Source organism: Corvus kubaryi, unplaced genomic scaffold (assembly GCF_017639235.1).
Source record: "Corvus kubaryi isolate FWS band 111438036 unplaced genomic scaffold, C.kubaryi_AGA036_p1.0 37326, whole genome shotgun sequence".
Lineage (NCBI taxonomy): Eukaryota > Metazoa > Chordata > Aves > Passeriformes > Corvidae > Corvus > Corvus kubaryi.
In genome coordinates this window covers 313,377-333,821 of record NW_024581105.1, presented here as the reverse complement: position 1 = coordinate 333,821, position 20,445 = coordinate 313,377, and the positions used below count along the sequence as shown (strand labels likewise).

The following is a 20,445-nucleotide window of genomic DNA, read 5'->3' as shown; positions in this document are numbered from 1 at the left end:
CCCGCCCCCCCGCCCCAGTAACCGGCCCCGGTCGCTTCCCCACGGATGGATCGGTGCCCCCCACCGCTCCACGGAGCACCCGGGCTCGGGACACCCCCCAGGGCTGGGTCCTTTCGGGGAGTGACCACCACCCGGACCCGCCACCCCCCGGGACTCCCCCACGCAGCCGAGATCCCCCTCCCGCGGGGGCCGCGCTCTCCAGCAGTAGGGACACCCCCAGAGGGACCTGTCCGGGCCCCTCCCCCGTGGGGACCCCCCAACAGAACCAAGTATCCCCCTAAGGGACTTGGGCACCCCCAGAGGGACCTACCCAGGTGCCCCCCAAGTGGGAACCCCTAGAAAATCAAGGAGCCTCCCAAGCGACTTCCCCGGGTCCCCCCGTGCACCCAGCCTTGCCCCCCTCGGTGAGTGCACCCCCCACCCCTCCGCCTCCTGACCCCCCCCTTCCTTCTCTCCCCAGTGGTCAGACGACAGCAAGATGGGGGTTTTTTTAAGGGCCCCCCCTATCCCGGCTACCCCTTCCTGATGCTCCCCGAGCTGGGCAGTCCCTACCTCGCCAATGGAGCCCTCTCCCCCGGCGGAGCCCGCACCGTAAGTGCCCCCCCGGACCCTCCCGAACCCCCCAGCCTCTCCCCACCTTTTGCGGGTGCTCAGACCCCCCCTGAGCCTCACAGCCCGTCCTGTAGGAAAGCAACCACCTGATGCTAAGGAAAACCCCCAAGAAATTTGGTTTATTTCCTTTATTTTTGGTTCACTTTGCCCCTTTGAGGGGGGAGTTTGGGGGGGCCTCACTCCGGGGGACCCGCCCCGAAACCTGACCCTGAGCTGCCGCTTTTCTCATTTAAAAGGGTTTTAAAGCCATTAATGGGCCAACATTGGCCACGGGGAGAAGTGATTAAGCAAATTGAGCAAGAACTGGGGGGGGGGGGGAGGCGGGAGAGGGGAATCGACCCCCTCCTCTCAGCAGAGACCCTCGACCCCCAAACCATCCCACTCAACTTCTTGGGCAACATCCTAAAGTAATTTTAGGGATATAAAGGTATTTTAGGAATATAAGGTGTTCCCTACGCGGCCCCACAGTGCCATCCTGGGAGGAGGAATTCTCAGCTCCCCGAGGGACGAGGGAATTCTCAGCCCTCTGGGGGGTCCTCAGCCTTCGGGGAGGGATGCGGACCCGGGCTGTGGTACCCACCGAATCCCGGGCTGGAGCATCGCTCCTGACTGTCCAGGTGTATTTCTTGCTCCAGTGGTGCTTTTCCACATATTATTTCTTCGGATCCATAGGAAACTGCGTTCCCATATGGAACATATATGGGATAACAATACTTGTGGCATTTATAATGATTTGAAATCCCGGAATCTGGCTGGTTTGCATGGAGAGTTTTCCATGTTTTTAGGGTTTTCCTACTTTTGCTTTCCTGGAAGCAACTGGTTGGAGTGGCCATGGAGCCAAAATCCCGGGATGGGGAGGGTAGATAAGCTAATTATCCCGGTGTTTTGCTGGCAGCTGGATAAAGGTTGTATTCCCAATTTGTCACTTCTGGGATTATGAGGTTTTGGGGATGAAGCGCGACTGACCTCGATGCCAAACACTGGCGAGGAATCCGGGATAATGAGAAGGGATTGGGGTTGGGATCCGTCACAAGCGGCCACTAACGATGATTTAATGAATCCCAGAAAGGGGATTAATTAACAGGGGCTGGAGCGGGTGTCGCCTCCCGGATGTTTTAGAGAGATGACTGGGGTTGGGAAAGCATGGATTGGGGCTGAATTCCGACGGACTGGGGCCTCTGCACGGATCCAAGTTAGTGAGGGGTGTGGGGGGGGGAACTGGGGATGCTGGGGGCGGGGTGGGTGAATTTTGTGATGCCACTGGGTGAGGCCCCGCTGGATCCCACGGCCACTCATGCACGGAGTGCAGCCGAGCTCTGTGCCCATCACCAACCTCCTTCCATGAGCTCCCACCGGAGTGGCAGTATGGGGATCCCCCAGATCCCAGGATGTCATCGTGCCTAGTGCAGCTAGACGGGCACAGTGTTCCGGATCCCACATTAGATCCATCTGGGTACAGCATCCCTGATCCTGTATGAAATCCAGCCAGGCTCAGCCTCCTCAATCCCAGAGCAGAAAACAGCAGGACAGAGCATCTTTGATCCTGGTCTGGATCCAGCTGGGCACAGCATCTTTGATCCTGTACTGGATCTATTTGGGTGCAGCATCCTCAGTCCCAAACCAGATCCTGCTGGGCACAACATCCTTGATCTCGTGCTGGATCCGGCCGGGCTCAGCGTCATTGATCCCGTTCCTGATCCATCCAGGCACAGCATCCCTGATCCCGTATCGAATCCATCTGGGCACGGCATCCTGGATGTGATAAAGGATCCATCCAGGCTCAGCCTCTTCAATCCCATACTTCAGTCCTTGATCCTGTACCAGATCGATCTGGGCACAGCATCCCTGATCCCGTACCGGATACATCCGGGCACAGCCTTCCCAATCCTCTGCTGGAAGCAGCCTCCCCGATCCTGACCCCTTCTGGATCCAGCCGGGTGCAGCATCGCCCGAGGGCACCGAGCTCCGCCAAACCCGCTTCCCACCCTAATCCCGGGGCTCTGGATGAGTCTGGACACGCGGAACACCGGGGTGGCAGGAGGCACAGGCTGCTTTGGGAACAGTCTTTTTCTTGTTTCCTTCTTCTTTTGCCCCAGCGTTGGAGGGAACGAGCTGATCTGCAGGATCCAGCCATCCCAGTGGCCGTGGCATCCATCCTCGTATTCCACAGCCGGGTGCTGTGGATTGAACCACATGGAAAAGAAAGATTTTGGAAGAAAAACCCAAACCCAAACTCTGAGGAGGTGGCCAGGAAGGTGGTGGATCTTGGGGATGGATGAGTCTGTGGATGGCAGGACTGATCTGACAGCCAAACTGGAGGACTTTTTTTGGAATACTGGGCAGGTATGCAGTGCTTCTGCATTTCTGCACTCCAAAATCTTTAGAAATCTAGAAAATCTATGGAAATCTGGGAAATATTTAGGAATCTGGTTGCACAGTGCCTTCCCACACTCCAAACCAGGAGAAGTCCCAGCCCTGTGCCAACCCACCAAGCACCAGTGGATGGATGGATGCTCCTGCCCTTTAACCTGTGTGAATTCCTGGGTTATTTCCAAATGGGATCCTGGAATCTGGGAAGCGTCTGTGGTCCCCAGTATCACCTTCCTGGCAGTTTCTGACCAGGGAGTATTTCTGGGGCTCTGCTCCGATGGTGAAGGAATTTGTTGGAATCTAACGATGGCACTGCTGTTTGGAGCAGCGCTTTAGCCCGATTTCCCTCATGGGGAATCAGGAACTGGGGACCCCTGAGGCTGTTTGGCTCCTTGGGATCATTCCCAACAACAAAAAGGTCTCCAAGGTGGGGTGGAAAGGAAAGGCTCTGGACTCTGGACATGGACAAGCTGGATGGATGCAAATCCCTACTGCCACGATGCCGGCTCCATCCTGTCAGGATCGTGTGGAGTTGATGGGTTTTATCCCAAACCCAGAATGAGATGGATCCATACTGGGGTAAAATCTCATCCCAGCATCCTTCTCCTGCTTGGAAAGTGGATGGGAACCAGGCACGGCACTGCCAGAGCAGCGAAGCCGAGACCATGCACAGGATTGGCATTATTCCCAAAAAAAACAGTTTAACCCCAGGAATTCGAGTCTGGAGGCGAAGATTTAAATAAATCCAAACCTTCCTCAGGCATGGAATTCCATCCAAACAGCTCTCCTGACGCCATGCCGGTGTAATTAATGCACCTCGGTGTAATTAATGCACCTCAGCAGGCTGCGATCCCAAAATAAATGAGGGAAAAATCCATAACCTGGGCTTATTCCGGCTTTTTTTGCGCCACTCCTGTGATGAATTCCCGAGGATACAGAGCCGTATCTGTCTCCTAAAGAAAATAGATCCTTAACTATGCTGCTGCCAAGGAAAATGATTAAAATACGGATTTTTGGCAGGAAAAATGGTTGCTCCAAAAACCGGGCGGGTCCTGCTGGCGGTTCTGGCAGAGCGTGGAGGGTTTTGGCATTGGGATGCGGATGGAGGTGTTGGAATGGGGGGATTTTTCCGGCGTGGGGGCTCACTCGATGTTCAGCATCTTCAGACCACGGCAGTTCCTCCTTCCTCCTGCACTAATTTGGGATTTTCTGGTTTGTTTGGGATTTGCCCCCCCATCAGTGCCGCCTTCCTTCCCCACCTGGAAAATATTAAGGAAAAACCCGATTTTTTCACACTTTTTGGCTTGTCCGTGTTGCTCTGTGCAGCTGCTGGGTTGATCCAGTCCTTCCCGGCTCTGAGCCCTCCCCGTGCCTCAGTTTCCCTAATCCCAGACTCTCCCGCCTGCTCTGCAGAGCTGCCGCACACAATGGCCCCTTTATCCCGCTCCTTAATTATGCTCTTCGGCTAATTACCCTGCGGGCGGAGTTTGTAGACCTACAGGAGGTTTCCACTCCCCCCCACCCCCCCAAATCTCCCTCCTCCCTCCTTTTCCAACACGATTCCCAAATTAAAGCGATGAAGTAAGTGCTCGGGGCGCCTCTGCTCAGCCCTGGGATTGTTCCGGGACTGAGGCGCATTCATCATCCTTCTGGAATTCCCAGCAGCTGCTTTTCATTAGTTTTCCTTCCTTGAAGTCGCTGGCGGGAGCTTGGGAGGGAAGAGGAACCCGGGGGGAAGTGCCCGGTGCATCCTGGATGGAGGAAGAGGAGGGATAAGGGAAGAAGGGGTCGGGACCGGGATCGGGTTGTGTTGTGTTCCGTCTCTCTCCTGCTCGTGTCGGAGCTCGGAGAGAAAGGGGATGGAGTGTGGGAGGGTCCGAGGGGGAGGGGTGATGTGCCCCTTCCCGGTTTGCCTCTTATTCCGGTGGTTTTTGGCAACGATGTCACTCTGTGTGTTCACCCTGGGGATTCTTGAGGGATCCCGGAGCCTTTGGGATCCCGGAGCCCTGGGGATGCTGCTCAGAGCTCTGGAAGAGGGCAGCGGAGGTCAGCAGGATGGGAGCGGGGTGTGCTGGTGTGGCTGCTGTCCCGTGGGTCAGCGCTGGCACCGGGGATGCCCTGGGAGGCTCCGGAGCAGTGGGATTGTCGGTGCTGGGGCCGGCTGAGCCCGTTACTCCCGCTGGGATCCCCCCGTGCGGATGCAGGGAGAGATGAATGGATCCATTGAGGCTGGGGCCGGGAGCTGCAGACAAAAGCCTCGGGGCAGCAGCAGCAGCATTCGGGGCCACTGGGTTTGGGCACAGATCCTGTCCTGCCCCGTGGCCAGTGTGTGCGAGGGGTGCTGGGGGCACCCATGGGTGGGGAAAGCTCGGGGTATCCATGGGGTGCTGGAGTCACCGGGGGCAAGGGATGAGCCGGTCCTTCGTGGGGGGAGGCTGCTCAGGGGTGAGGGAAGCTCGGGATGCTCGTGGTGAGGGATGCTCAGGGCACCCACGTGGGGAGGATGCTCGGACATCCTGGTGCCGAGGCCGCTCTGGGCTGAGGCTGTGTCCTGGCTGCTGTCCTGGCCGTGCTCCAGCCTCATCCCGCTGCCTCCCATCCCTCCCATCCTGCCTGCCCTCTCCCTCTGCAGATCTGAGGCCGCGTTCTTCAGCAGATGCCCCCGGCGTCCCCATGGAGGGGACTTGGGATCTGTGGGTGGAGATGAGGTCACCTAAGTGCCACCACTCCAAGCTCATCCCAAATGGAGGGCTTTTCCACCTTCCCATCCCAGCCCTGTTGGCATTTCCCATCTGGTGTCCGTGGGTCTGGGCTGTGCTGTGGGAACGGACAAACATCTGTTGTTAAGGTGTCACAAACTCTCATTCCCACCCCAAAGTCCTTGTCCCCACCTGGGACACCCTTTGCCTGGCCGGACCCAAAAAATGCCCGAAGGGGACACGGTGATGTCTCCTGCATCACCCCAATATCGCCCTTTAAAAAGCCTAAACCCTGATGGGAAAATAACTCTTACCAGGAATTTTGGGGGTTCTCCTTGGGATGTGGGGAGCCGGAGACCTCCCCCATAAGTCTCCCTGCTGGAATTTGTCATCCTGGTGTTCATGGGCAACATCTGGAGGAGATTATTTGGCTGGGAAGTGGATGGATGGCGGGGGTGGGGGAGAGATTTATGTCTCGTTCCCCGGGCTGTAAATCCAGCTGTAATTGGGATTTCTTCCTTCCCAGTTATCCCAGGGAAGCAGAATGCAGCAGCTGCGGTGCGAGGTTGCGGGCCGGGTGATGGACACTGTGGGGCCGGGATGCTCCTGGGTTTTCTCTGTGATTTTTGGCATTGGGGTGATTTATTGGGGTGCGAAGGACACCCCATCCTGGCTCAGGAGGGTGAGAGGCCAGGTCCCTACTTTCCCCTCTCCTTCCCCCCCCTTCCCCCACCCGTTTTTTTTCCCCTGTTTGGGGCTTCCCCCCAATCCGCCTTGGCACCATCCCCATCTGCAGCACCCCTGGGTGCAGCCCCAGACCCTTCTGCCAGGGCAGATTTGGGGTTTTTTCTCCCTTCTTACTCCCAAGCACAAAGTTTTATGGGATTGGACGATACATTGAGCCCAGAATCCCCATTCCCTCAAAACTCCCATCTCCCTGTGACTCCTGGAGCCAAACTTGGGGGTTTTTTTCCCAAACAAGCCAGTGACACTGCCCAAAGCTGGATCTTGGGATGCCATGGGGCTGCAGTGGCCACACCTGGACAAAGATTTTTGGGGGGGCTCCATTAATCATCCTACAAACCCCCCTTTTCTGCTGTAATGCTTGGCCTTTCCTGTCTCCCTGGCATGATTTTGGGATGAATTTTGGGGGAAAAGGGCTGGCAGAGGTGGGAGGGGGAAGGGCTGTTGGTTATCTTGCAGCTGTGTAAACAGGCTGGGAATCTGGGGATCTCTGGAGGGGCTCAGGGGACTTTGCAAAACCCTGGGAATTTGGGCTGGAAAAGGGATTGGTGTGAGGACGGGCGACTGGGGGTCGCCATTCCCCACCTCCTGTCCTGAGCAACAAAAAGATGGATGCTCAGATCCATGGATCCCTGTGAGAACCTTCCTGGGTGCTTTCCAGCTCATCCAGGGGGTTTTGGGGACAGGGATGAAGCACTCGCATGCTGGGATCACCTGGATCTCCTCCATGGTGGCTCCTGCAGGATCATCTCTGGGCTGGAGCCTCTGCAGGCAAAGGGAAAAGCCAGCAAAGAGGCTCCTGCTCTAGAGCCGCTGGCAAAATGGTCCCAAACAGACCTTTTCTCTCCCAAAATGAGGCTTGGTGAGTACCAAGCCTGAGGCTTTGATGGCAGCAGAGAGGAGCCTGTGCTGGGACAGGGAGCATCGGGATAAGTGATGGAATGTGCAGCACAGGAGTTGCGGAGCCTGGAAGTGGAGCAGTGGGACAGGCAGTGCTGGGATGGGCGATCCTGGGACACCTGGACGTGGTGCATCCAGCCCAGAAAACCCATTTCCCTCAAAAATCACACCTCACCTGCACACGAGACAGCACAGCGGTGCTGGGACACCAGGACAGGACACCAGGACAGGGACACATGGTGCTGGGACGTGGAATCCTGGGACACGTGACACCGTGGCAAACCGCGCTGGGACACGCGACCTCGGCACGTGGAATGGCAGGATGTGCAATCCTGGGACATGTGATAGTGGGACACACCACCAGCACATGGCACACGAGGACGTGCAATCCTGGGACCCGCAGCAGCCACCCAGACGTGCCACCCCAGGATCTACGATGCTGGGATGTGCCACACCAGGACACGCAGCCCCAGCCCAGCCCCAGCCGGGCGCTTTTCCCCCTTCCCAGAAAAATCATCACAACTGGATCGATGCCTGTGCCGAAGAGGAGCGGAAATCCTCTCGTGAACGCCCTTAACTGGGCATTGGGGGATCCCCTGGCCCCCCTTCCTCCGGGTCTGGGGGCTCCCAGACGGATGGGCTCCAGCAGGGAAGGGGTTATCCTTGTTTTTAATTGGCTGGTAACGAGGACCCAGGACTGGCTCTAATCTCTCTGGAATGTGACCGATTTTCAACTATTTTCCTCTTTTTTTTTTTTTTTCTGCTGTTTCACAGTTCGGATCCCCAAGTGGGGGGACAGTGGGGGCTGTGTCCCAGCTGGAGCCAAGGGATAGGGAGGAAAAAGAGGGGAGGGGGGGTCATTTTTCCACATCACCATTGAACCATTCACCAGCTCCCCCCGCTTTGTATATTTTGAAAGGGTCCCCCCTCTTCCCCCCCCTTCCCTTCCCCCTTCTCTTCCCCAGCTTCCCGAAATGGCCTCGAAATGAGAATCAGCCTTTTATCCCCCAAACCTTCCCCCACTGCCATCCCCCCTGCGCCGCCTCCCCGCCTGTCCCCGTCCCCTCGCGCCTTCTCCGCTTACAGAGCAGCCTAGAAAGCCCCTTTGTGACGGGGAGGGGGCGGGGGCTGGGGGGTCAGGGAGCCCCTTGGGATGTGGGGGGGCATCTCCTGCCCTGTCCTGGACGTGGTCACAGGGGGACACGGTGGGGAGCACCGAGGGTCTCATCCAGTGCTCGGGTCTTGGCTAGGGACAGCTGGGGGGTCCCCAGTGTCACCCCGGTGTGGCTGCAAGCGTGGCCCTGGAGGTGTTGGGACGTTTTGGCTGCCCCGGCACCTGTGGGTCACCCGGATCTGGGGAGGGTGCATCAAAGCTGGCACTTGGGGAGCAGCTCCTTCCTCCCAGGGAGAGCAGGCTCACAGTGAGCCCGTGGGTGGCAGTGAACCTGGGGTGGCAGTGAACCTTGGGTGGCAGTGAGCTGGCAGGTCATGGCCAGCCCACAGGGGACAGTGATGAGCCCACGGGTGACAGCCCACGGGTGAGGGGTGAGCCCGGGGCCATGGGGCCACCCGCATACCAGGCGTGCTCTCGGCGCGTGGGGTCCCAGCTGCCAGGGGTGGATCCAGTCCTGGCACCTGTGGGATTATCCCAGCAGTGCCACAAGTCTCCCCATGGAGGCACTGGGAGCATGATGCTGGAGCGTCCGTGTGCCAGGATGGGGATGGAAGTGGCCCTGCGGCACCTGGGTTAGGCAGTGAAGCAGGATTTTGGAGAAATGGTTGGATCACGAGGAATCCTCATCAGCTTCGGGACTGTGCTGTGCCAGGGGGGTCCTGGATGGGGGTCCTTGGGTGCTAGCAGGGATCGGGGTGCTGGGAGCTGTGCTGGGCATGGAGGGGGATGCTGGGGAGGGAGCCATGGGGGATACTGGGGAGGAAGGGTTACTGGAGGCAGAGGGAGGAGACTGAAGGTGCAGGGTGGGATACTGGGAATGCAGGGACAGGATACTGGGAATGCAGGTGGAGATACTGGAGATGGAGGGGGGATACTGGAGGCAGAGGTGAGGATGCAGGGCTGATGCTGGATGGGATGGCGGGTGCAGGAGGGGCCTGCTGGGGACAGGGGACAGCCAGAGGTGCTGCAGGGGGCACACAGGACACTTTGGGGGTGACAGGAGCCCCCCAGCTCTGGAAGAGTTAACGCTACCCCAAACTCCTCCTGGGTTTTCCTTCCAGCTGCCTCAGCTCAGGAAGGTCTGTGTTTGGGGAAATTCCTGCAGGCAGCTGCTCCAGCCACATTCCTGAGCCCTGGCATCTCCAGGGACCCTCCTGCTGTCTTTGGGAAATGCCTCTGTCCCCCCAAACACGGCACAAAGCACCTTTCTTTGGGGGTGCCAAGGAGACACCCCCATGTCATGGCAAGATGTTACCCCAGAAAGGGAGAAAAAACCCCCAAACCCCTGCATTTGACCCCACCCCACAGTGTGGGGCTGATTTCTTGCATTCCCACAATTTGGGGTTGGTGATGGTACCCCAAGGATGGAAGAGGCACCCCCAGACACAGGGACGTCTCAGGGAGGCAGCACCATTGGGGTAGGATTTCAGGTTTAAGATTTGGGGGGGTTGCACTATTTGGGGCAGATATTTGATGTTTGGGGCTTGGCACCATTTGGGGTTGAAGATTCAAGGGGTTTTGCTGTTTAAAGCTTTGCATCCATTGGGGCAGAGATCTGGGGCTGGGGTTTTGCACTATTTGGGATTTAGGATTTGGGAGCTGGCACCAGTACTGGGGTCCTAGGAGCACATATGGCTGAAAACATCCCCGTATACCCTCAAAACCTCTTTGCCAGCAGCCCATGGGTTGGGGTGTCCTCGGTGGATACTTTGGGGTCAGAGGGTTGTTTCAGAGCTAGGGAATGTTTTGGGATTGGGGGGAAGTTTTGGGGCTGGGGAATCTTTTGGGGACAGGGTTTTTTTGGAGGGCTATAGGAATGTTTTGGGGCTGGGTGGGATGTTTTAGTGTTGGGGGTGCTTTGGGGCTGGGGGGTGTTTTGGGATCAGGGGGTGATTTGGGGCTGGGGGGGAATGTTTCAGGACTGGGGCAGGGGGTTTTCTGGGGCCAGGGGTGTCCAAGGCTCTTGGAGGGCATCGTCCCGTCCCTCCCACAGTACCTGCAGATGAAGTGGCCGCTGCTGGACGTGCCGGCCGGGGCCACGCTGAAGGACAACCGCTCGCCCTCGCCCGCACACCTGGTAAGAGCAGCCCCTACCTGTGGGGTGGTGTGTTCCCAGCGCCCCCACGATCCTGCAGATGGGGAATGTGGGGGTGGTTTGGGATGGAAGGGACTTTAAAGACCAAAGTCCCGCTCTCCTGCCACGGGCAGGGATGGCTTCCACTGGACCGGGTTGCTCCAAGCTGCCTGGAACCGCTCCAGGGATGGGGCACCCGTGGCGGTGCTGCCCTGCTGCCCACAGGGGTGTTTTTGGGGGTGGCCGCAGTTCCCTGCTCTCCCCACAGTCCAACAAGGTCCCGGTGGTGCAGCACGCCCATCACATGCACCCGCTGACGCCGCTCATCACCTACAGCAACGACCCCTTCCCACCGGGATCGCCGCCCAGCCACCTCTCCCCAGAGATCGACCCCAAGACGGGTGAGCAGGGGCTGGGGCAGCGTTTGGGGGAGCAGAGGGAGCGGGATGGTGCGGGGGCTCTGCTGGGAACGGGGGGCTCTCCATTGGGTGCTCCCTCTGCCTCCCGGGTGGTCTCTGGGAGGGGGCTGGGGATGCAGCCAGGGACCGGGGGGGTCCTTGACCAGCAATGGGTGGGGTTGGGGTGTGGGATCCCCCCAGGGCTCCGCTGTGGCTGTTGCAGCTCTCCCCAGCCTGGGGTGATGGGTGCTGAGGGAGTTGGGCTGCTCTGAGGGGAGTGGGTACATGGGCTGAGAGAGATGGGGTGCTGGGAGGGAGCTGGGGTGCTCAGAGGAAAGGTGCTGGAGGGCACAGGGGGTCCAAGGCTGCCGTGGCCCTGTTCTCACCTTCCCCCATGCTCCCTCTCCCCCTCACAGGGATCCCGCGGCCGCCGCACCCCCCCGAGCTGCCCCCCTATTACCCACTGTCGCCTGGAGCCGTGGGGCAGCTCCCGCACCCGCTGGGCTGGCTCGTGCCACAGTAAGGACAGACTGACCCTGGGGTGGGGTCCCCAGGAGTCCCGGGAGCCCCACTTCTGACCGAGACCCTCCTCCTCCTCTTCCTCCTCCTCCCACTTTACCCACTCTTCCTGCGAGCTCAGCAGGATGCCGCAGGCTCCTGTGAGGGGTGGGAAGGGAGGGACTCCCTACTGCTGGAAAATTTGGGAATCTTCCAGATGGAGATCAGCTGGAGACCAGTCCAAGGGTGCCCATGAACTGGGAAGGGATCTTTTTTTCCCCTGAAACTCATGTTTCTGTAGGCAAGGACAGCCCGTGTACTCCATTCCTGCTGGTGGCTTCCGGCACCCATATCCCGCCCTTGCCATGAACGCCTCCATGTCCAGGTGGGTCTGGGAAGGGGGAGGGACCCTCAGGGGCACCCCAGAGCTGGCAGTGGGTTTTGGGACACTTGGCTGCAGACCATGCATGGGTACAGCCCAGTCCCAGGAGATCGGGGTGGTCCCCTCAGCTGAAAATGCCCCCAGAGGGAGTGGCTGGTCCCCATGGGTGGAGGAATGGGACATCCCACGGACTCAGGGCATTGCTTAGGCTGGATCAGTGTCACCATCTCAAAGCTGGGGTGTGATTTGGGGGCTTTCAGGTGGACTCAGGGTCTCCAGCATGGCTGTGGGGGGTGCAGTGTAGATTTGGGGTTTGCAGAGCGAATTTGGGGTTTCCAGGGTAGACTGGGGTTCTAGCATGGTTTCGGGGTTCCCAGTGTGCATTTGGGGTTCCAGCATGTTTTCAGGGTTTCCAACTCAGCTGGGTTGAGGCAAGTGGTGTCTCAACCCAGGAGGTTCTCAGAAGGGTCTTTGGGTGCCTGTCGGGAGGTGACCACCCCTCCTGTCCTCTCCCACCGCTGCAGTTTGATGTCCAGCCGCTTCTCCCCGCACATGGTCCCGCCGCCCACGCACGGGCTGCACCCCTCGGGCATACCGCACCCCACCATCGTCTCGCCCATCGTCAAGCAGGAGCCCTCCCAGCCCAGCGCCAGCCCTGGAGGCAGCTCGTGAGTGGGGGCTGGGCCGGCCGTGGGGACGGAGATTTGTCCTGGGGGTCCTGACCCCTATCCCACTCCTTCCAGGAAATCCCCCGTGGCAGTGAAGAAGGAGGAGGAGAAGAAACCCCACATCAAGAAGCCGCTCAACGCCTTCATGCTGTACATGAAGGAGATGAGGGCCAAGGTGGTGGCCGAGTGCACGCTGAAGGAGAGCGCTGCCATCAACCAGATCCTGGGCCGGCGGGTACGGAGGGGATCCCCCATCAGGGACCCTTCAGACCCCCTGGCTTCACTTCTCCTCATGATCGGACCCCAGACCTGGGGCATTGCCAGCCCGGGGAGTCCCAGGGAGGTGGTGGTGACCTGAGTGGCACTGGGATGGGAGGGACGGAGCTCTGCAGCCCAGGGCAGCAGGTCCTTGGGGTCAGCAGTGTGGATTTGGGGATTCCAGCAGGCTTAGGGGTTTTCAGTGTGCCTCTGGGTCCCCAAGTGAGGCTTTGAGGTCTCCAGCATAGCTCTGGGCATCCTAGCATGTATTTGGTGTTTCTGGTATGCATTTGGGGTCTCTAGCATGGCTTTGTGGTCTCCAGTGTGGATTTGGGGGCTCCCAGCCTGGCTTTGGGGTTCCCAGAGTGGCTCTGGGGTCTGCAGTGTGGTCTCCCCCCGCAGTGGCACTCGCTGTCGCGGGAGGAACAGGCCAAGTACTACGAGCTGGCGCGGAAGGAGCGGCAGCTGCACTCGCAGCTCTACCCGACCTGGTCGGCGCGGGACAACTACGTACGTGTGCCCCTTCCCGGGGTCTGGCTGGCGGGAGGGGCTGGCTGTGCTCGGGCTCAGCGTTTGGGGTGCTGGGGCAGTGGGCGATGGTGCCGAGTCCCTGCAGATGCTCTGGGGCACTGCCAGCCCTGTTTCCCACTGCTGGCAGCCCCCATGGTGGCCAAAAGCCACGGAAGGACCTGGAACCATCTTTTCCAGGGCAAGAAGAAGAAGCGAAAGCGCGAGAAGCTGGCGCAGCAGCAGAGCCACGACACGGACAGTGAGTACCCCCCCTCCAGCTCCCCCTGCGCGGGGCTCTGGCCCTCACGCCCTGCCTGTCCCTCCAGGCTCCCTGCCCTCCAAGAGCAAGAAGCCGTGCGTGCCGTACCTGCCGGCCGAGAAGCCGTGCGCCAGCCCGGCCTCGTCCCACGGCAGCATGCTGGACTCGCCCGCCACGCCATCGGCAGCGCTGGCCTCGCCGGCCGCGCCGGCCGCCACCCACTCGGAACAGGCCCAGCCACTCTCGCTCACCACCAAGCCGGAGGCCAGGGCTCAGCTCGCCGTGCATTCCACCGTCCTCACCAGCAAAGCTTCCTCTTCCTCCTCCTCCTCCTCCTCCTCCTCCTCCTCCAGCCTCAGCAGCCCGCCCTCGCTCCTCTCCAGACCCATCCCCTTCACCTCGGTGCCCCCCACGGCTCTCCTGCCCTCACCCCCCGGCTCCATCCCGGCCGCCCTGGCCGTGCTGCAGACGCAGCCCCTCTCCCTGGTCACCAAACCTGCTGACTAAGGGAAAAGCCTCGTTCCCCCCTCGCCCCCCGTCCCCTCCCCGCTGTACATTGCAGAAGCCACAATCAAGATTCAAACGCAGCCAAAACCATTATTGGTCAATATTTGACCCTTTCTGAACTCTTTGGAAGCAGACTCTGGAGGAAGGGGCTTTCTGCTCAGAGCTGCTGCCAGCAGTCGACCTAAAGACTGTTTTTATTAAAAAAAAAGGAAAAAAAAGGAAAAAAAAAATAAAATAGACCCTCCAGAAGCTGCCAACGATGGGAATCTCCGTGGGATGAACTGAGTGCCCATTGCTGCCGTGGGGCACAGGAATGACACCGGCACAGGGACGACACCCGCATGGTGATGCCAGCACCAAACACGGCAGGTGTTGACTGGAACTGGCACTCCATCCCGGATCCAGGAGCAGGAATGCCTCCAGCTGCTCCCAAATCCTCCTGCCCTACTCCCATCCCCAGCTCCCACCCTCGCTCTGCCCTGGCAGGGAGCCGGATCCTGCCCCAGGGATGCTGCTCCGTTGGTGCTGCTCCTGCCTGCAGTCGTGCTGGGGTGGGCAGGGTCTGGGGCTGAGCCCTGGGAGGGATTGTGTTTTTATCACCTCAAAATCCTGTTATTTTTCACAAAAGGAAATAAAACTACAGCTGCAACTTACCATGTGAGTGTGGTCTGTGTGGGAAGCGCTCACCTCTTACCCATTTCGACCTTCCTGGGAACTATCTTGGGACAGAACTCCTACTCCTGAGGTCCAGTGTCCCCTGAACACCTCTGTCGATGGGCACAGGGGGATTTTGGGGTGTCCATCAACAGTGTGCAGTTTTCTGGAGTGATCCAGGCATCAGGACACGGGGGGGATTGGGTGAACCAGTTCAGGAGGTCCCCAAGAAGCCAGGGAGTGGGAGTTACTGGTGTGTACTGGGTCCTCTGTACCTGCGTCTTCCAAACCAGGGGTGGAAAGATTGGGATGAAAAAGGACAAAACCAACCCAATGGATTTTCAACCCATCTGGGGGCCTCAGTCAGTTCAGTACTTTGGCGTATCAGGACTCTTCCCTCTCCTTGTATTTTAACAGGAAAAACTCTCAATTTTTCCCCTGGAACTCACGATTTTGTTTCTGTTGCAGACTGACTTGGAGCGGCACCTGCCTAGAGCTTATTTATGGGGTTCACAGGCCTGTTCCATCCCCCTTTGGAATTTCCTGCCCTGTTCCCTACTCTCTACCCACACCTCTCCTGCATTTTGGGGACCACAGTGTCCCTCGGTTCCCAACAACAGCATCCCAACCATCGGTGATGGGTGAGCCCACCCTGTAGCTGCTGGGTCTGGTGGGGCTTTGGCTCATTTGGGGGATCAATGACACTTTTTCCTCCTGTTGTGACATTTCTCTTCTCCTTTTCAGTGCTGAGAAGCCACCGGGGAAGCATTTTTAAGGAAGTGGATCAGCAGCAGGTGCCTGTCTGCAGGTGGAGGGGAAAGGGAACTTCATGGTGAGTAAGGAGGGTCTGTCTGTGTTTCCTAGATGTGCGGGATGTTGGCATCCACATCTGCAGCAGGTGACTCCCGGATTTGAGGATTTTCATATCAGAGCTGGGCAGAACTACAAAAACTCACACCTGAACCGGGCCCCAACTATGGGCACAGATGGGAGCCCTTGGCTGAGCCCTGGGGACACACCTGGGGCCAACGCCAGCTCCCAAAACCTTATGAAAGCTCCTGATGCCTTTGCAAGCAGCAGTGGGACCTCCAGCAGGAGCACGGCTTCTCCATCCAGCTCAGGACCATCATCTGAACAGCTGAAATTCCCAGCTTGGAGCATCCCAGAACTCCAGAGTCACTGCTTGTAGGCGCCCTGGCAAGTTGGGAGCGGCAAGCAGAGAGTGCAGCTCACGCAGCCCTTTGGTGCCACCAAATCCTCCGAGTGCCCGGAGCATCCTGATTGTTGCCACACCCAAGACAACCCCAAATCTGGGAGGTGTTTCCATTCCACACTCCAAATTATTTAAATTTCTTGCTTTTAAAGAAAAAAAAAATTGTGTAAATTTTGGAATAGAGCACGATTCCTCCTCGGCAGCACCCAGGAGGAGCGGCCACGTGTCACACAGTCATGTGAGCACCGGGGCGGAGGGGATTAGGGTGTCACCCAAAACGTGCGTGGCTGTTGCTTGAAAAGAGGCAAAACGGAGCTTTTTTCAGAGAAACTGTTCCAAGAAACTGGTTTTTGGTGAGGAACGCCTGGAGGACATGCGGCCCCGCTCTCCCCAACACCAGGAGCAGGCTGCGGACAAACAGCTCCTTGAATTGGATTTCATGGGACATTAGAGGCATGAAGAGACCTGTCACAAGAATTAAATCTGAACCAGAGCCAGACAGCTTCAAACAGATGTTGGGCTTCAGCAGGAGAATATTCCTTTGTTTTACTCAGTGTTTTCCCATACGGAAAAGGAACATCTGTTCCGATGCTTTCGCGGTGCTCCGGAGCTGAGATGGGATGGGATTATCCCTGCCAGAAGCAATTGGTCACTAAACCCTCCTGGCCTCGCTGCTCCTGGGGAAGAAGGTGAGACCAGGGATGCTTTTCTCCAGTGCTGGATGGACCCACTGGAGCTGTCACGGTGGAACTGATCAGGGGATCGATGTATCCACCGTGCCTGCAGCAATACAGCTGGATAAAAGTACTGGATTCAGAGTGGTTGTCCATGGAAAATTGGTCTTTTTGGATTTTATTTGTCCTCTGGGAAGTACTTCTACAGGAGGTGTCTCTGCCCACGGGAGAGGACTGGAGCAAGTTGGTCTTTAAGGTCCCTTCCAACCTAAACCATTCCATGATTCTAGAAGAGGAAAACTTTGGGGTTTATCTTTGTTGCAGAAAAAAACCTGGATATCCAGCACATTTCCATTTGGGATGATGTGACCAGGAGGTCTGGTGGCCCCACTGCTCTGTTTTGGACAAGTTTTAGATGATGTTTCCCGTGACTTAACTTGTCCTCAGAGCTGGGAGGTGAAATGGAGCCGGGCAGGCCAGGATGTGGGAGGCCTGGGATACTGCCCAGCAGTGTTTGGCTCTCTGGAAGTGCCTAAAGGGGATCCAGGAGAGCTGGAGAGGGACTGGGGAAAAGCACCTGGAGGGACAGGACACAGGGAATGGCTTCCCAGTGCCAGAGGGCAGGGTTAGATGGGATATTGGGAAGGAATTGTTCCCTGGGAGGGTGGGCAGGCCCTGGCACAGGGTGCCCAGAGCAGCTGGGGCTGCCCCTGGATCCCTGGCAGTGTCCCAGGACAGTCTGGACGGGGTTTGGAGCCACCTGGGACAGTGGAAGGTGTCCCTGCCATCGCAGGGGTGGCACTGGGTGGTCCTTGAGGTCCCATCCAACCCAAACTGTCCCATGATTCCACGATTTCCCAGTTACAAGATTCCATTTTTCAAAATTCCACCAAAGCCCCACAGTTTTGCGGCCCAAGGCCCCGTGGTCCCCTGAGAAATGAGGCACTGCCAGCACACACTCCCTGATCCTGCTCTGTAGGTGACTGGCTTTTCATGGAGTGTGTCCCAGTCCCATCCAGAGAAGGGAAAAAGGTCAGAAGGGAATAAAATGGAGTGTCAGCAGCAGAGGGAAGGGATAGCACAGTGTGGAGAGAGGTGGGACAGCTGGATCCTGCCTTAGCTGAGAGGCACAAACAGCTGGGAGAGGGGCCAACATGCCCGTGACGGGGTCCCCATGAGGCACAGCCGGGCAGGAGAGCTGGGAGCATCCGTGTGGATGATGGAGCTGAGACTGGAAATGAGCAGCTGGAAATGTAAATCACATTCACCATCACTGCTGCCCGTTCCCAGAGCAAAACAAAGCTCGGGGAGTGCCTGGTGTCTCCTGCCTGGGGTGGGTCCAGGTGAGGAGGAATTGCTGCAGAGCTACGCTTGGGGTGGACGTGGCTGCCCCAGGATCCCTGGAAGTGTCCAAGGCCAGCTTGGACGGGCCTTGGAGCAACCTGGGACAGTGGAAGGTGTCCCTGCCCATGGCAGGGGGGTGGAAGGAGACGACCTTTAAGATTCCATCCAGCGCAAACCATTCCCTGCTTCCATGAAAAGGCTGGAAAGCTTCTGCAGCTGGCACGGCCGCCTCGGGCACAGCCACGGCGGGGTTCGCTGCCAGAGCCGGCGAGAGAACTCCTGGGAGCATCCGGGAGCCAGCCTGGAGCTTTCCCGGCTGCTTTTTGGACACGGGGCTACTCCTGTCACCTCCGCCCGATCGCTTAATTGCAGCCACCTCCCCGCCCTCCCGCAGCCCCCTCCCGCCCCAGTCCTCCCCCCGCCCCCTCTGCAGGCTGGCCGGGCACTAATTGAAAAGCCTAATGAGGTCCCAGGGGTCTCCTGCAGAGATGGAGCTAATTAGGGGCTCCACCACGAACACCGAGGTTTCTTCAAACCTCTTTTTTTTTTTTCGGGGGCTGGAGGGGAGGGCGCAGCAGATGTCCTGTTATCCCACTCTGCACCGGGATAAGGCTGGTGCTCCATGCTCTCCGGGCTCCTGCCAAAGCAGCTGGTGCAGAGGCAGTGGCTACACTTAATACATTTTAATTAGCATCATTAAATTCTTCCATTTGCTAATTGTTTCTCCTTTTGATCCTTTATCCTGACCAGATTAGCCCTCGGGGAGAAGGGGTGGGATGGGGGATGCAGACGTGTTGGACAAGGTGAGGACTTTATTGTCTTGACACCAGACCTTGGGACAACACGTTAAAACACCCCAATTAGTGTTAATTAAGGCCAGATTTGTGTGTCCAGCCTGCTCTTGGTGGCTATTCTCAGAAAGAGTCATCCCCGAAAAGTGAATCCACAAGGATTTATAGAGAAGAGATGGCACCAATTCAGGAGCGCCCCAAAACTGAAGCTGGGATGTGGAGCTGTTGTTCCGGTGATAACGTGCTCAGGTTTTGGGGCGTCCTGTGCAGGGCCAGGAGTTGGAGTCAATCCTTGTGGTCCTGGTGTGTCCCTTCCAGCCGGGGATGTTCCACGATCCAGGACCGGCAGCTGCCATCACGCTGGCTTGGGCTGCACTGTGAGGGACATGAGGGAAGGGGAGGTCACTGATCCTGTTTATCCTGCTTGATCCCAGGAAAAGTGTTGGATCCTGGTGCAAGCCACCAGGCTCTGGGCTGATGTCAGCCTCATCCATGGTATTTTGGGCAGAATTCCATTCCCAGAGGCATTGTTGTAAATCCAGAGGAACTTGGCCTCTGGTCAGTCACTCTTGACTTCCAGGGGGTGAGTGAAAGCTGAGCATGAGAAGCAGCCTCAATTCTCTGTTTAAATCCCAAAAAAGCGTTGGGCCAACTGTTCTGGTCTCCTTGGGAAGGCTGGCACGGGCAGAGCCAAGCAGCAGGGATTGTTGGAATGTGTTGAATTGAACTGAGATTCCCCAGAGATTGGGGGGAAAAAAAAACCATGAGAGAAGAAAACCAACCACGTCTTCCGCCACACTCCAAGGCAGGATTTTTCCCCAGTTATTCCCCAATCACGGTGTGGGATTCGGTTGATTTCCATGTGATGTTTTTCCTGTGTTTTAGGGTTAAATGGAGTGGCTGCCCCATCCCTGGAAGTGTCCAAGGCCAGGTTGGATGGGGCTTGGAGCAAGTGGAAGGTGTCCCTGCCATTGGCAGGGGGTGGGACTGGATGGTCTGTAAGGTGCCTTCCAACCCAAATCACTCTGGGATTCCATGATTCTGTGAAAAGCTGGATATTTAGTCCAGAGAAGGGAGATTTAACAGTCTAAACCAGATAAAAGGAAAGACCTGAACAGTCCTGGGTGCCCGCTGACAGGCACAGCCAATTTCCTGCTGCTGCCGGGAGCCGCTGCTGTCGGACAGGACACGTCCACTTGGGCCAAAAAAGAAAAACAACAGGTTATCCAAAAAATTAAATAAAATCTGAAAAATAACACGGTATTAAAAAAAAAAGAATGAATACCCGAAAAATACCAGGTTACCCAAAACCAGCAGGTTCTCCAAAGCCGTCCTGAAGCAAAGCAAAGGAAACCAGCCCTGATTTCCTGCCCGTTGCCCCCCAGCCTCGCCCACTCCAGAGCTGGGAGTGCACTCCCAGCGCCCGCCTGGGGCCGTTGCTCACTAACCTGCTCACTAACTCCCCGCCCTGGACTCTCAGGCTCGGGAAACAGACCCCAAACCGGCGGGTTTTACCCCAAAACGCTGCTGAGACCCCACAGGGGGCCCCGCGCCCGCCAGGGGGCGCCAAGCGCCTCCCAATGGGGCTCCAGCCGGCCTAGGCCCCGCCCCGACCGCGAGACCACGCCCACAAACCGCCCAGGTGCGGCCTAGGCCCCGCCCCAACCGTGAGACCACGCCCACAAACCGCCCCGGTGCGGCCTAGGCCCCGCCCCG

The 20,445-nt window shown here is 58.0% G+C and overlaps 2 protein-coding genes across 3 annotated transcripts in view; both read left to right on the top strand.

Moving 5' to 3' along the window:
• TCF7L1 (transcription factor 7 like 1) overlaps nucleotides 1-14,706 on the top strand; it is a 32,611-nt gene extending 17,905 nt beyond the window's left edge. The window contains exons 3-12 of one of the 2 annotated variants that reach the window (XM_042029520.1): nucleotides 461-591; nucleotides 10,493-10,576; nucleotides 10,842-10,974; nucleotides 11,388-11,490; nucleotides 11,771-11,854; nucleotides 12,376-12,519; nucleotides 12,595-12,754; nucleotides 13,180-13,287; nucleotides 13,486-13,546; nucleotides 13,614-14,706. In XM_042029520.1, the coding sequence (XP_041885454.1) occupies nucleotides 526-591; nucleotides 10,493-10,576; nucleotides 10,842-10,974; nucleotides 11,388-11,490; nucleotides 11,771-11,854; nucleotides 12,376-12,519; nucleotides 12,595-12,754; nucleotides 13,180-13,287; nucleotides 13,486-13,546; nucleotides 13,614-14,053 (1,383 nt within the window). In that variant the 5' untranslated portion in view covers nucleotides 461-525 and the 3' untranslated portion in view covers nucleotides 14,054-14,706. Of the gene's footprint in view, nucleotides 1-460; nucleotides 592-10,492; nucleotides 10,577-10,841; nucleotides 10,975-11,387; nucleotides 11,491-11,770; nucleotides 11,855-12,303; nucleotides 12,520-12,594; nucleotides 12,755-13,179; nucleotides 13,288-13,485; nucleotides 13,547-13,613 lie in introns of both variants that reach the window. The other variant, XM_042029519.1, reaches the window with a different exon arrangement.
• A 4,008-nt stretch (nucleotides 14,707-18,714) lies between these two features.
• Nucleotides 18,715-20,445, top strand: part of TGOLN2 (trans-golgi network protein 2) — a 7,251-nt gene continuing 5,520 nt past the window's right edge. Inside the window, exons 1-2 of the mRNA XM_042029585.1 lie at nucleotides 18,715-18,741; nucleotides 19,000-19,106. Of these exons, the coding sequence (XP_041885519.1) occupies nucleotides 18,715-18,741; nucleotides 19,000-19,106 (134 nt within the window). The remainder of the gene's footprint in view (nucleotides 18,742-18,999; nucleotides 19,107-20,445) is intronic.